The 15058-nt window shown below is 37.2% G+C and overlaps 1 protein-coding gene and 1 long non-coding RNA gene across 3 annotated transcripts in view; one reads left to right on the top strand and one right to left on the bottom strand.

Annotated features, from left to right (window-relative positions):
• The window catches only part of LOC134199985 (uncharacterized), a 49234-nt gene extending 38611 nt beyond the window's left edge, over positions 1-10623 (bottom strand). Inside the window, exon 1 of the long non-coding RNA XR_009974706.1 lies at positions 10356-10623. This is a non-coding gene — a long non-coding RNA (uncharacterized LOC134199985). The remainder of the gene's footprint in view (positions 1-10355) is intronic.
• On the top strand, positions 8251-14761 carry LOC101737205 (2-oxo-4-hydroxy-4-carboxy-5-ureidoimidazoline decarboxylase). Of its 2 annotated transcripts, none has more exons than XM_004927775.5 (4): positions 8251-8751; positions 9154-10178; positions 10640-10793; positions 14530-14761. In XM_004927775.5, the coding sequence occupies exons 2-4, from the start codon at positions 9968-9970 to the stop codon at positions 14708-14710; spliced, it is 546 nt and encodes a 181-aa protein (XP_004927832.3). In that variant the 5' UTR covers positions 8251-8751; positions 9154-9967; the 3' UTR covers positions 14711-14761. The 2 variants fall into 2 exon arrangements, with proteins under 2 accessions (XP_004927832.3, XP_062527816.1); XM_062671832.1 differs by having other exon boundaries at positions 8253-8674.
• The last annotated feature ends 297 nt before the right edge of the window (positions 14762-15058 follow it).

The following is a 15058-nucleotide window of genomic DNA, read 5'->3' as shown; positions in this document are numbered from 1 at the left end:
AAGGTTTAAAAGGTAGATACATATGAAAATGCTTGGAATTAAATAAAAATAACAATTTTGTTTTTCCTTTGATGTGTCCCCCGTCGGGCGGATTTTTTTGTTTGTTTTAAGTTTAGTTTACACAAAAGTTCAGGTCTTTTATTTATCGATTGAGGCACTACGAAGTCTGCCGGGTCAGCTAGTCATTATTAAAATTTACATTCATATTGAAGGAATATTTTATTGCAACAACGATACAGGTTATTAAGGTAGATTAAGAAAAAAATATTCTGACTACACTTTTAATTGAAATGTCTTCAGCTTAACGATTTAAGCTGAAGGGTTAATGCATTTTGTCTAATTAACAAAAATAAATATTTTTTGACAACAATAAAGCTCGTACGGCAGCTGCATATAAAGGCATATGCGTAGTATAAGTATAACCAAACGCGAGGGCTCGTTATTTTCTGGTCAATTGCCGCTTTACTGCGTCCGCGCATCCTCGCTTCCAATTACTGCCCAGCCGCCAACGCTATAAAATATCGACCCGATTCCGAACGTCGTATAAACCAAGGGAATTTATACGATTCAAAACCATCGACAATGGAATTTAGTATCAAATTCAAATAGTTAACTTAAATGTACTTCTTTGAATCGGTATCGAATTAATGTAAATTACGCTTAGGTAAAATGTGTTTGTCCGAGTCCCGAGTTTTATTTTTTACAATTATATCGGCTCGGTTACTTGGAAATGCATTCACGAGAAATCGGAGAGGGTTTCGTGAAGTTTAATAGGCTTAGATTAGAAGTTAAAAGCCGGACCGTGTGCCGAGCAGCCATTAAACGTTTCTCAGGACACAACATGCGTGGCTTAGTCCTCATTAGGGAAATAATTTGGTGGCGGACATATGCAGCATGTTTTTTCTTTAGCTTTTTTTCCATTGTAACTGAGCCTTTAAATTAAAAATCCGTTTTTGTCTTCTAGTGAGTACATATAATGCGAACGAAAGATTTTGGCCGAGCTTTATTTCCTAAGCGTATTGAATTTCAAAATAAAACCGGTTCTATTACAGTTACGTAATTTGGGATCGAAAACAATATAAAAATAGTTTTGCAAGAACAATTATGTAAATACACCAACAAAGGATCCGTGCCTTTTGAAGTTGCCGACGGCGAGCATCCGCTTTCTCTGGGAGATAACGCCGGATATGACGTGGCCTTGCGCCTGCGCAGGGATGGAGAGAGCTTTTCACAATTACTTGATAAATTCCAAGCATGGGATAGTAATATTCTCATGCGTTTACGTACCAAAATGAGTGCTGACTCACTTAATGATGTCTCATAATAGGGTAAAATATTTAGTGTGTCTTTTTTTTTTCTACCTAAGCTGATAGCTTTGAGAGGCTATTTCAGCGTAACCTTTACTAGTAGGTGAGCTCACGGGGCTCAAACCGGAGTGATTCTAACACTGACCCTAGCAAGAGCAGTGCTTCGCAGAATCTACCACCGGATCGGAAACGAGACCCACTGAGAAGATCCGGCGAGAAACTCAGTGGGCTGTGTCTATGGGTTAATTCGTTCATCGAGCCTTTCGTCGCAAGCGACGGGTTCGACGAGGACGGTGACCAGTGCTTGTGGTACCTAAAAGCACCGTTAATGGATCGGGAGGATCCGTAATGACGTGAGTGTGTCTAATTCGAATCAAGATGTTACCTGTACTTTACCCAGAGCCATTATTAATTTTACGATTGATTTTTAATATGACTTAGTTACTGGCGATCTGCAGTAGTTCTTTAATTAATTTCCAGCGAATTCACCGTCGGGTTTGATAGCGCATTAAATTATGCAGTTCGAGCGATGCAGTTCCTGAGCAGAAGTTGTTCGTGAGGCTATTGTAAGTGGGGAGGCGAAGGGCGGAGTGAGGCGGGCGCGTTCGTAGAGGGCCAATAAAGGCGCGCAGTAAATCCACGTAATTTAGAGCGGTCGTAAATTAAAGTTCCGCTATAAATGCGGGCCGGCGTACCTGCCCCGGCCGCGCCTCGCCGCCGCCACGTCACGGCACGCCAACCGCTCCGTGGGATATAAATCACCAGCTCCGTGTGAACCTCGCATGTGTTTTGGTCCTGAGGTCACTACATGCCTCTTGCTCATTTACATCATTATTACTGTTATAGCTTACAAATTATTACATAAATAATTTTTGAACGGCATAGCTATTAGTAAGTGTATTTTTGTGAAATCTAAATGCTATTTTTATAAAATGAACATCCGAACAGAAATATTCCTGTAATGACATTTTATCATTTAAATGAGAAATACATAATAAATTCTTACTATCTATGATTCTTCAATTAGTATTTTATTGTGTTAAGTCTACAAAATCTAATTACTTTTATTAGATTGTTTTTAATTTTATGATCTTTGTCAATAACATAGATAATGTACGAACGAAGTTTCGAATAAATTCTAAAGGTTTTTCAGTTATTTTCATTATGAGTATTTCTTATTCTAATTGAATTCACGGAATAATCTAGAAGCATTTTTAAACAAAAAACATATAACTTTCTGCTTTCAGATAAATACATAGTGTTTGTTATCAGTTTATTAATCTATGTATTGTTTTGTTCATGAATGCGCATATATTTTTGATAATACACGTATTTATTGTTCAGTCAAGATATCCAACACGATAAACGTCTCGTTGCTTAATCTAGATAAAACTAATTGAAAATGTACGTACATTCCAACCCTTCGTAGATTTACGCGTAATATAACCCCATGACGCCAACCGAGTGTTCAATTTTACGATTACTTACATAAAGGAACACATTATCATTTTATCTGAGCTAAAACGACTCAACAAAGAGATAAAGTTTCCTAGTTGGCTGTGCCTCGGAAATAAATTAACCCCGGACTATTGTGCATCGTTCGCTGGGATTGTCTAAAGTAAACTTGGGTTGTATTATGGTCGCGATTGTCATCGTAAATCACTCAGTGTAGCATCACGTGTTACGTAAAAGGGTTTTATAGTGGAACCTGCGTCCCTATAAACAGATAAGGAATTTAAATGCCCGTGAATAGCGTAAGATCCAGTAAGTGACGTTTTTCGTAAAACAGCGTTTGTTGTCTCTAAATAAAATTATTTAGTTAAAGCAAACAAGAAATGAAAAGGTTTTCTTTGATTTAATCTACAATTGAACTGTTTTATGTTACATATTATTTGTATATTTAACAATACATTTAATTATAATGAATATTACAACTTATTATTTGACTATCGCTAAATACTACATTTGTGGCGAGGCTTGGGGGAGACCTATGTCCAGCAGTGGACGTCTGTGGGCTGATAAGAAGAAGAAATACTACAATTATATCTAATACACAAACATTTCTAAAAAAGCCCGCGAGCCACCTGAGTTATGCTTGTGGTACCAAATCAGAAATCTTTCCCGCAATTTCCACAAAATTAATACAAAGTATGTAATCAATCTGATAAAAGTAACACAAACACGTAGAATACGAGCAAACACCCAACAAAGTCACAAGCAAAAAAATATATACGATAAATTCAAATCAAAAACGAGTTTGGTCTACCATTTTCAGTGAAAGTATAAAATGTCTTTACTTTGAAACAAGTATTATGCAATATCTATGAATTTCATGAACACAAATTACCTTCTTATTATTTAGATTATTCAATGATATTTTCGGACGGATTTCATTTGTATTATTATAGATGCACAGAAGAGTTTACGGTAGATCCAGTGCTAAGAAGTTAGAAATAGACGCTATAGCGTAAATCCTATACTACCACATCTTGAACCATCTAGCGCTCTTCGCCGATGACACGGCTATCTACTACTCGTGTAGGAAGATGTCGTTGCTTCATCAGCGACTCCAGATCGCAGTAGCCGCCATGGGACAGTGGTTCCGGAAGTGGCGAAAAGTACAGCGGTGCTCTTCAAAAGGGGTCGCTCTCCGAATACCACTTCGAGCATGCCACTCCCTAATAGGCGCGTTAACACCTCCGCCGTTGGCCCCGTCACTCTCTTTGGCCAGCCCATACCGTGGGCCCCGCAGGTCAAATACCTAGGCGTCACCCTCGACAGAGGGATGACATTCCGTCCCCACATTAAAACGGTACGCGACCGTGCCGCCTTCATATTAGGACGTCTGTATCCTATGCTTTGCAAGCGAAGCAAACTGTCCCTCTGTAATAAGGTAACTCTCTACAAAACTTGCATACGCCCCGTCATGACGTATGCAAGCGTAGTGTTCGCTCACGCGGCCCGCACCAACTTGAAGCCCCTTCAGGTTATTCAATCCCAATTCTGCAGGATAGCCGTCGGAGCACCATGGTTCCTGAGGAACGTGGATCTCCACGATGACCTGGAGCTCGACTCTGTCAGTAAGTATCTACAGTCGGCATCATTGCGCCATTTCGAGAAGGCGGCACGACATGAGAACCCTCTTGTCGTGGCCGCTGGAAACTACATACCCGATCCTGTAGACCGAATGGTAAACAGTCGACGTCGCCCAAAGCACGTCATTACGGATCCTCCCGATCCATTAACGGTGCTTTTAGGCACCACAAGCACCGGTCACCGTCCTCGTCGAACCCGTCGCTTGCGACGAAGGGCTCGACGAGCGAATTAACCCATAGACACAGCCCACTGAGTTTCTCGCCGGATCTTCTCAGTGGGTCGCGTTTCCGATCCGGTGGTAGATTCTGCGAAGCACTACTCTTGCTGGGTCTGGGTCAGTGTTAGCAACACTCCGGTTTGAGACCCGTGAGCTCACCTACACAAGTTAGGGTGAAGCTAAAATATCCGCTCAAGGCTATCAGCATAGGTAGGGAAAAAAATAGACTAAACCTTTAAGTTATTGCAGGCAAACCACAAAAAGTAGTATTATAGTTGGAATGTGGTATTATGGCTAAATCGAAAAAAAAAATACTGTTTGAAAAGAGATACATAGAAAGGGCACAAGGTTCTATTTAACAACGAGAGAACTTAAAAGCCATTTTTGTTTATTTACATACAGATAATCGTAGGTGCCGTCTTGATGCAAAGGATATTTCTAAAGAATGCTTTATCGGCTTAACTTTTTTTTTTCGAACACAAAAAAGCCATCTGTGGTATCGGCATTGGCTAGGCACGAAACCGGCGCGGCGCGACCGGTCGTTTGGCATGCACCGCAGCGGCATGAGTACGCGCCGAGCTTTGTTATCTGTGGCCCCGCCCTGACGCCGCACTGTGCCATCCAACATGGCCGCGCGGCTGTCTGGACTAAAAGCGCGCGACGCCCATTTATGGACCTAATGAAAACCACTTTTAATTAATTCACAGCAATCACACGCGTCGTGCATTCCAGTGCTTTTATGTTTATTGTTTTCATATCATTTTCAAGCAACGCATTTTGATTTCTCCAGAGTGTCACTCTCGTAATGCTTTGTTTGGTAAAAAGCTGCGCCTCCACAGCGGTCATTAATTAAACGCAACTTTTCACTTAATGTTATTGCATATTAACGGTAATATTTTTATTTGTTGTTGTGGTGGGTATTTTGAATTTTTTGTTGGTCTGTAAAGTTGTGTGCTCCCTTTACGATGCTCTAGAAAAAAATATACATTTCTACTTCTAAGGCCTACTTATAGTGGTATTTTTTTGCTTATGGCCCATCTAGTATTAGGGTTACCGAAGCTTGTGATACACAATGTGAACACCGTTATCCAACACAAGACATTGAAGAGTTTCGATATGGCAGTTGGCATGTGTGCCCACATTGCTACTACTGGCGACTACTGGCAAACCTGTGGGTATGCCCCCGACAATGTGGCTTGACGACTTGGTGAAGGTAGCAGGAATACGCTTGATGAGAACAGGGCAGGACTGGTTGGTGTGGAAATCCTTGAAGGAGGCCTTTGTTAAACACTAACATCTTTAAGACAGCGTTCACCCAACTATGACTTTTAAAAATAGACATACGAATAAGACCCGTAAATAGCAAAACTAAAGCAAATGATTTCTTAAAAATTTTTTTTTTTTTTTTTTATTACGCTGGTCATGCTGTTATGTTAAATCTTTAAATCATTGTATTATTATTGGACCTTGACATGTGTGTAAGTTTTTCGTAAATGTAAATTAATCGGACGTTTTAAGGTTAGTGAAAATTACTACAAATACTAAATTAATAAAGGTGGCCAGATACAGGTGAAAGTAATGAAAAACTGTAAGCAAAAATCTGATTGTGTGCCTATAAATATGAAGATAGATAACACGTTTTTAATTAAATCATAAACAAGTATCAATAGTTAGGAAGTATTCGCTCAACTTTAAAAGTTAACCTTTGATTACCCGAGTCGTAGAACTGGTTGATGTATAAAAACAATAACTACTAATAATAAAAAACGAGATAATAGCAATCCGCAATGCACGAAAACATAAATTAAACATACAGCAGCCACATCAAATTTCAAATTGGTATTAAAACGATTCGCATCTAAATGTATGATTGTAGTGTGACCATCACAATTACGCATTTGGAGATTTGTTTTTTTTTTTTTTTTGTTGAAGATTGCTAACAACATGTTCATGTTACGAGGCACCAAATCAAGCTAGACTCTTAATAAAATTTCCATTTGAATTTGCTAAAAAACTACTGCTAATTATTGTTGTCGAAACTTGCATATTGTAAATTAAGCAGACTTTTAGGTGTTTATTAATAAAAGATAATGATGTCATTTTTAAATCAGAGGTATTCTAGGTCTGGTTATTAAGTAGTACTTAGTCTGTAAATTATACTGACTAAGTTTAGATATTCAGGATTATTATTGTACCTAAATCCTTTCTTATTTTCTATCCGACATATTGATGGAATATTACAATTTACTATAGTGTCTAAGACTTACGGCTTGGCAAAACTGCCATTATAACGATGTCTTGAATAAGTCAGTTGGGAAGTATTTAGGTAGTCTATATCTATACTAATATTATAAAGAGGAAAGATTTGTTTGTTTGTTTGTTTCGAATAGACTCCGAAACTACTGGACCGATTTGAAAAATTCTTTTTCCATTAGAAGCCGACATTGTCCCTGATGAACATAGGCTACTTTTTTTTATTTTTTTTTATTTTTATTTTTTGGTTTCATGTGTGTTTTAATATTTCCGAAGCGAAGCGAGGGCGGGTCGCTAGTCTGTAATAAAAAACAAAGGGTTTTAAATAATAACGGTCAGTTTAGTCATTTCTGATTTGATACGACTTGCGACCACCTACTATGGTTCTCCACCTTCCGTCTGCAATATCATAACAATATCATGATCTTGTTTTTTGTCTGAACCTTTTTTTTAATTCCTACCCGATTTTCCAATCTTTTCTACCGATTTGAATTGTGCCAACCCTAGGTACTAGTAAGGAAGAAGCGTTTTCATAGTCCATGATCACGGAAACTATGAAGTATTATTTGCATCTAAAATTGCTTAATAACTAAATAGTTATCTTTATTCGCGAATAGACGACTTTATTGAATTTTAGTGCCAACCGCTTTGGGGTATAAATGACTAGGTGTTCTAACTGGCTTACTATTTTGACTGTCTACTAGTTTAACTTTATATTATTGAAGACGGGTATTGTCAAAATAGCTTTTGTTTCCTGTTCCATTTTTGATAAAACAAAAATAAGTGAGATTTTCTTTTTATAACTGCCGAGATTTAGCGACCCTAACCATGGCGCGATATTTGTGCGAGGCGACACATCTCCCCCGTGGCAATTTGTCGCGAGTTGCGGCAACCCGCCAGCCCTCCCTAAGGCCTCGTTTGCGACATTCCGCCTCAACGCTTCCCGCTGATTTATTCACCTCTCGACGACGCCAGCTCGATACAACTGACACATAAACGTCGCTTTTGTTTCTCTTTACCTCGAAATTTAGTGCTGCTGTGCGTCAGGAGGCGCGTGAGTCCTTTAGCCGAATTTAACATTTTAGGTTTTGGATTGATAGGAGGTAACAACAAGGTGATGTTGTTATTTTGTTTTTGTTTTTTTTTTTTGTAAGAAAGGAAATTGTGTACGCTGTCTCAAGTGTACAATTATCAAAATAAAGCACCTCAACTATGTTTATCACTACTTTGATTGGAAAATTTTCAATTATTTTAAGTATAACAAAAAGGTTTTTTTTTGTAATCAACTAATCTAGGTTATAGGTAGGTATAATAGATAGGTATAATCTGTGATGAATTTTATCGGAGATATAAATTGTAAAGTCGTCCCTGTCTGGGGAATATTTCTGCCAGCCGCGAATACTACCGCTAACATTAGAAGAGGATGTGCTGTTTTTAAAATCACAGATTCGCGCATAGAAAAACTGATCAAATTTATTTGTATTTAGTTTTTCTTTTCTCTAAGCACCGGTCATTTTTGTGCATACTGTGACATTGGCAAAATCAGTGCCTAAGGTGTTGGAGCCAATACTTTTAATAAAAAAAAGAAGAGGATGAAATATTAGTTATGTATCCGCCACTGTTTTTATCGCCTCGTTTATCTATGACTTTAATTTTTGAATAATGCTGGATTCCCGGTCACAGTCTTGACTGTGATTGGTAGCATGTAAGAGAGACACGTAATACATTGAGTTATATTAATTTTTGTTCGAATTAGTAATGTTTGCGAAATGAATATACTAAAATAAAATTTGCAATTTAAGTAAGTCATGAAAAAAAGAAGAATAAAATAGTTTTAGCGATAAGCCCAACTGTTGTGCGTTTTCCTGTGTAATGCGTGTAGGTGCTAATTATTTTAAACAATAAAATATGTCTAATACAGATATTCTTTGATATTTTTTTATTACCCACCTGGTTTTAAGTGGTAACTGGATCACATAGTAATCAAAAAACGTAAATGTCGCCACCCCTCTTGAGACTTTACTTCTAAGTCTTAGTTCTGTAGTGCAAAGGCGGCCTCACCCTTCAAACCGTAACGCATTGCTGCTTTACAGCAGAAATAGGCAGTGTGGTGGAGCCCGGGCTGCTGACGAGACGTCCTTCCTCCAGTAAAATATTTGGTATACTGTAATGCTATGGCATTTATCATGATAGGCCAACCACCTGAATTAGTACCTCCAATAAAAACGGATAAAAAGACAATGAGGTGATATCTCGACGTGGAGATATTTGTTTTTTTAGGATTGAAGGATTACTGGTGGCCCGGGGGCATGTCCAGTTTCACCAGGACAGGTGGGCGAGCAAAGGCTCAGCAAGGAGGGGTATCATTTGCTAACAGCTGCCCGAGCGCCTCCGAAGGAGACCTAACAACTCAGGTGATATTTGATCCTAGTGGCCTAATATTACTAAGAGGGCAAACAGTTATGACAAATGAGGATTAAGTTGGATATAGGTATGTAACGCGTTCGGAATAGGAGAGCCGACTCCCATAGAATTATGTATATCAGGTATGGAGAAATAAATGCTTCGTTTCCCATCAGACGTGCAGGAAGAATATTTTTATGTGAAAGAGCTTACGTCCCACCAGATATTAAATGGTTCCTGGAGCCAATAGACATCACGGCGTAATGACGACATCCAGTTTGAAGCTGGTTCATGGTATGGCAAGATGGTGGTATCTACCTATGCGGTCTTACAATTCGCCTTACCAATGCCAGATGGAGTTCGCAGTACGCAGGTACGGCGTATGGCTTTCATTACTATTGATAGATAAAGCCGTTACCCTACTGCTCTCCGGGTTGACATCACACTGCCACATCATATACACGAACATTTACAAATAAAAACGAGCTACAAAAAGTTTCGTTTATAATTAGTTCTTTGACTTTTTAGTTTATAATTAGTTCTTAGAGCTCGATAAGATATAAAGTTCGTCGTTAGTTGAACTTAATGAATGTGACAAAGAGAATTCATGATAACGAAGTACCGATAAAGGAGTTCTAACAAGTTCACTTGATGTATTTGTGTCAGTTTCGTTTATTATACAACATATACAATGTCGTTTTTACTTACATATACAATGTCGTTTTTACTTAACATCTCACAAGTAAATGCTCTTAGTGACGAACGTTTTGAGTATGTGTTTAGAAACGTAATTGAATTATATCCCGCAGCTGCGATAGAAGTAGGGAAGAAACGACCATTTAATAATTCAACAGAATTATGTGCTGCTTTTGATAATTATTTGGAAGAGCTGAGTACGGCAGGTCAGTTTGGAATTCATGAACTAAGTATTATGTTATTTTCAATTATTTCAAATTTATACAGTGAATAGTTTGATGGTAAAATGTTCTATTGGTAGGTAATATTTTTATGTGAAATATATCTCGACGCTATGTTTAAAAGTAATGCCTTCTAAATATTATTATTCAATTGGCTCTTACCACGATTTTCCACTGGGAACTCATTAAATGTGAACATCGTATGTATAAAATATAACAATGTATAAAAGGTAACTGGACTTGAAAGTTTTAAACAATTCGTATTCAACACTGCTGTTGTGTCATTTTGATTATTAATTTGTGGATTAATGTTTTTTTTTTTATCACAGTAGCCAGACTAGTAGATATAATTTTATTATCTCGAAATGTGGTTTTTGCAACTTGTTGTTAAGAAATGAAATGCGAAAACAAAATGTTCGACAATAATTATTTGTAAATGCTTACAGAAAAGAACAAGGTATTCAAATTTCATCCAGATTTAGCCGGAAAGATTTCACAAATGGGAGAGTTAACGCCAGAATCTACAAAAGAGCAGAATTCTGCTGGTTTAAATCAATTGAATTCAGAACAGAAAAGTTTGATAAACCATTATAATGAAAGGTACCTATTTACACAAATTATTGTGTGTGTGTGTGTGTGTGTTGTGTCTTAAGCACCCAATCGTTTATCTTCTTTGTCGTGGTGAGAGGGCCTGTAAGATAAACTGGGTGAACCGAAAGACAATTTGGGACATTCCTCGAAGAAAATTCGAGGAATGTCCCAAATTTTTGGAGCTTTCTGTACCCGTATGACTTTGCTCAGAATAGGTTGCACTTGTGAGGACGCGGTAGAATGCGGGCGGTCCTCTGCGAGTGTTGCTTTGGTCCAAAGGGATTTTTTATTGCTTAGATGGATAGCACACAGCCCGCCCACCTGGTGTTAAGGGGTTACTGGAGCACATAAGACATCTACAAGGTAAATGCGCCACCCACCTTGAGATATAAGTTCTAAGGTCTCAGTATAGTTACAACGGCTGCCCCACCCTTCAAACCGAAACGCATTACAGCTTCACGGCAGAAATAGGCAGGGTGGTGGTACCTAACCTTGCGGACTCAGAAGAGGTCCTACCACCAGTAATTACGCAAATTAGCGGGTTTGATTTTTATTATACGATGTTATTCCTTCACCGTGGAAGTCAATCGTTAACATTTGTTAAGTACGTATTTCATTAGAAAAATTAGTAACCGCCTGCGGGATTCGAACACCGTTGCATCGCTTGATACGAATGCACCAGACGTTTTATCCTTTAGGCCACGACGACTTCAAAATTGAATATGAGTAATATCATATGACTACGCTTTTAAATGGCTACAAGACAGGCCGCGGCTTGGCTGTGCCCCTGGTATTGCTGATTTCCATAAGCGACGGTGATTACTTTCGTTTACGAACAAAAGTAATAAGAAAATCAACAAGGAGGGCAGTTCAATGGAACAAGTTCCTAATTTTTAAAAGGTGACTGGGGTTTCTGTCACTGTTCGGATTTAATTTCTGCTAGAGAGAGAGATAGTAAAGTACTTTATATATAGATTTTATGGGTGCGGAGGCTCATGCGATTATCACTCCACGTGTTGGGGCTGGGGTTAATTATTAAGCGGAAAGTCAAATCCATCACCAAATTTATGCCCACGTGTCCGATCGCCGAAGAGACACGAGTCTGTGGTAGACTGTGGTGTGGTGTCACTGTGGTAGAAGGTATGGCAGATATTTCAACCTTATGTAAAAGGTGTACTCCAATGCAGTTGATATCCTGCTTTTATTTAATCACAAAAAGCTTCATGGAATCATTAGGTTTTTGTTGGCGCTCGACAGACAAACAAAAAGGGACCAACAAGTAAATTAAATATTAAATTTAACCCTAAAGTGCCTACGTTAATGGTATTATGCCAGAAATCTAGAAATGCTAAGTACTTTTTTGGGGATAGAGGGGGATCTCTGGTGGCAAGGAGGCTTTTGAGTTCGGGTCGATATACGCATGCACACGCAACTCGAGAAGGAGAGAGAGAAGGAGAGAGCGAGAGAGAGAGAGAGAGAGAGAGAGAGGAGAGAGAGAGAGAGAGAGGAGAGAGCGAGAGAGAGAGAGAGACACATGGAGGAGAGGAGAGGAAGCATAACGCTGACAATCTCCACTACTAAACCTCAAGCCGCATTAAGGATTCGTTCCAAGACGGATAATCTTCAGCACCATTGAATTTTTTTTCTTTTATTCCCTTGTAGGCAGACAAACATACGGCCCACCTGATGGCGAGTTGTTATCGACGCCCATGGACTTCAGCAATGCCAAAAAATATTGTTACATTGTTATGGTGTATGTATGTAATTAAAACTCACGTCCAACCATGATCATACCTGTGCTCGATACCATAGACAGTAATACACTTAACATTTAACTCGATACTGTCAAAGCATACTTCTAATATGAGCTATTTGTACTAGTGACATCTGTAGACTTCCATAAGCATTTAAAATACGTGTATAGCTCTACTTAAACATATTTTACAAAAATGTTAATAGATGGCGCTTTACACTATTTTATCACGGAAAGCGGGCCGTTAAGATAATTTTATAAAGTTGAACGTTCGACACTAAGGGATCATTAAATTTATAATAATGTACATAAATTCATGTTATATCAGATCATAATAATTACACATTGGCGTACTGTGCAGTTTATGTACTGGAGGTTGATCAGCTTTAGCGTCTGTTTATTGTCACCACTATAGATCTTTTAAATAAAATTCTCATGTCACAATGTTGAAACGGTTTGACCGATTTTTATAAAATGTTATATACATGTTCAGTAGGTCTGAGAATCGGCTACCATTTATTTTTCATACCCCTAAGTGATAAGGGTTGTCTACCCCTAACATTTATTTTTTATTTCTTGGACAAATTTTTAGTTTCTTATGATTATATTCCCTCATCATTCACAGTGCTACATGCCTCTTTCACTCATTTACCACATCCTTACAGATTTACAATAAGACATTTTTTTTTCTACCCTAGAAATTCTCTTCAAATCATACATGGCAAAACGTTTGCCGGGTCAGCTAGTAATTACATAAAGGGGATTGCCCACTCTCCATAGTGTGCTAGGCCCAAAATGGACATCAAATATTACTATAAAAATGTACTGATTCAAATTCTTAAATGTATTGGATATCTAAAAAATATATTGAAATTGACGCCACTATTATAAAAAATATAATAAAAATAAAAACTCGTTTTGAGGTTAATTTTCTATATAAATAAGTGTCGGATTGTGAGATACTTCAAGAACTTTTCTTTTCTTAATGTTTAAGATGTTCCTAATGTATTTTTATCCAATAGGGTATAAAAACACACTTAATTCTTTAAATATCTATATTTTCTTCATCTTCATACACAATTAGTATCATCTAAAAATAGCAAAGGAGAGCATATACACGGTTTTAAATCTCGGTCAGGGTAAAACCACAATTCACACAATGTTTTTTAGTCGTAGTATGAAACGTTATTGATAAAAGTAAAATAAATTGAAGAAAAATCAAAACACATCCATTTTGTACGCAAGCACAACACCAGCAGCAAGCGAAGTGTCAGTCAGTCAGATTAAATTCAGTGTTGTCAGTATAAAGAAAAATAATTACATGAAATTCATATATCGATTATTTTTTTAAATAACCGATAATTGATTTATATCTTAATCTTTTTTTTACGAGTACACATTATTTTTTATGTTTTTGTTTTAGTTGCACATATTTAAATAACAATACTAGTAAAGTTTTTTTTATTGTTTAGATGGGTGGGCGAACTCACAGCCACCCTGGTGTTGCTAAGTGGTTACTCGAGCCCACATACATCTACAACGTAAATGCGCCACCCACCTTGAGATATAAGTTCTAAGGTCTCAAGTATAGTTACAAGTTAAAGTCCAATGGGTATGTCTTCGATGTTATTTTATGTGCATAAAATCCATTAAAATCGTTTGATTAATGATAATACTTAAAATGATTTATTTATATGTTTTATTTATATACTCAAAATATTTACTTCATACGTAAAAGGATTTGAAGCTGGCAATATTTTTCCCGCAAAAATAAAAATCCTTGTTTTTTCAATAGAGTTACTTTTTTTAAACTACTTATTGTAAACTATAGTGGCGCTTATTTGCAAGAAAGTAAATGCATATTTATTTATGACAAAATTAATGCACTAAGTATTTTTTCTATAATCTATTGTCCGCTTTGGGCCTAAAATGGGCCATCCCCTTTAAGATCGCCACTCACTCGTGTTCAATGTATTAATTATTATTTTGCAGTTACAAAGAAAAATTTGGATTTCCATTCATTGTATGTGCAAGGGAGAATAAAGTAGCATCAATATTAGAAGGCCTGCAAATCCGATTGAAAAACTCGTCTTTCCAGGAATATCAAACTGCATTAAATGAAGTGAAAAAGATATGCAGATATAGAATCTATGACATTGTTGACGAGAATTAACCTTTCTCATGCATTGTAATGAACCAAAATTCAATAAATTTTCATTGTGTATGATTTCTTCATTAATACATTTAACAAGTTATAACATACTAGCGACCCGCCCTCGCTTCGCTTCGGAAACATTAAAACACACATGAAACCAAAAAAATAAAATATTTTTTTTTTTTTTAAAAAGTAGCCTATGTTCGTCAGGGACAATGTCGGCTTCTAATGGAAAAAGAATTTTTCAAATCGGTCCAGTAGTTTCGGAGCCTATTCGAAACAAACAAACAAACAAATCATATACTAATATTATAAAGAGGAAACTCTTTATAATATTATAAAGAGGAAACTCTTTATAATATTAGT

This window comes from Bombyx mori, chromosome 13 (genome assembly GCF_030269925.1).
Source record: "Bombyx mori chromosome 13, ASM3026992v2".
In the NCBI taxonomy this organism is placed as follows: Eukaryota; Metazoa; Arthropoda; class Insecta; order Lepidoptera; family Bombycidae; genus Bombyx; species Bombyx mori.
The sequence above is the reverse complement of the archived record's forward strand: the minus strand, read 5'-3'. Positions and strand labels throughout refer to the sequence as shown.

Bases quoted from the DNA above. Each gene is read 5' to 3' on its own strand.
- LOC101737205 (XM_004927775.5), top strand. From the start codon at position 9,968: ATGTCGTTTTTACTTACATATACAATGTCGTTTTTACTTAACATCTCA. The intron at 10,179-10,639 runs GTCAGTTTGGAA...AAATGCTTACAG, and splicing joins GGAAGAGCTGAGTACGGCAG to AAAAGAACAAGGTATTCAAA. The intron at 10,794-14,529 runs GTACCTATTTAC...ATTATTTTGCAG, and splicing joins ATAAACCATTATAATGAAAG to TTACAAAGAAAAATTTGGAT.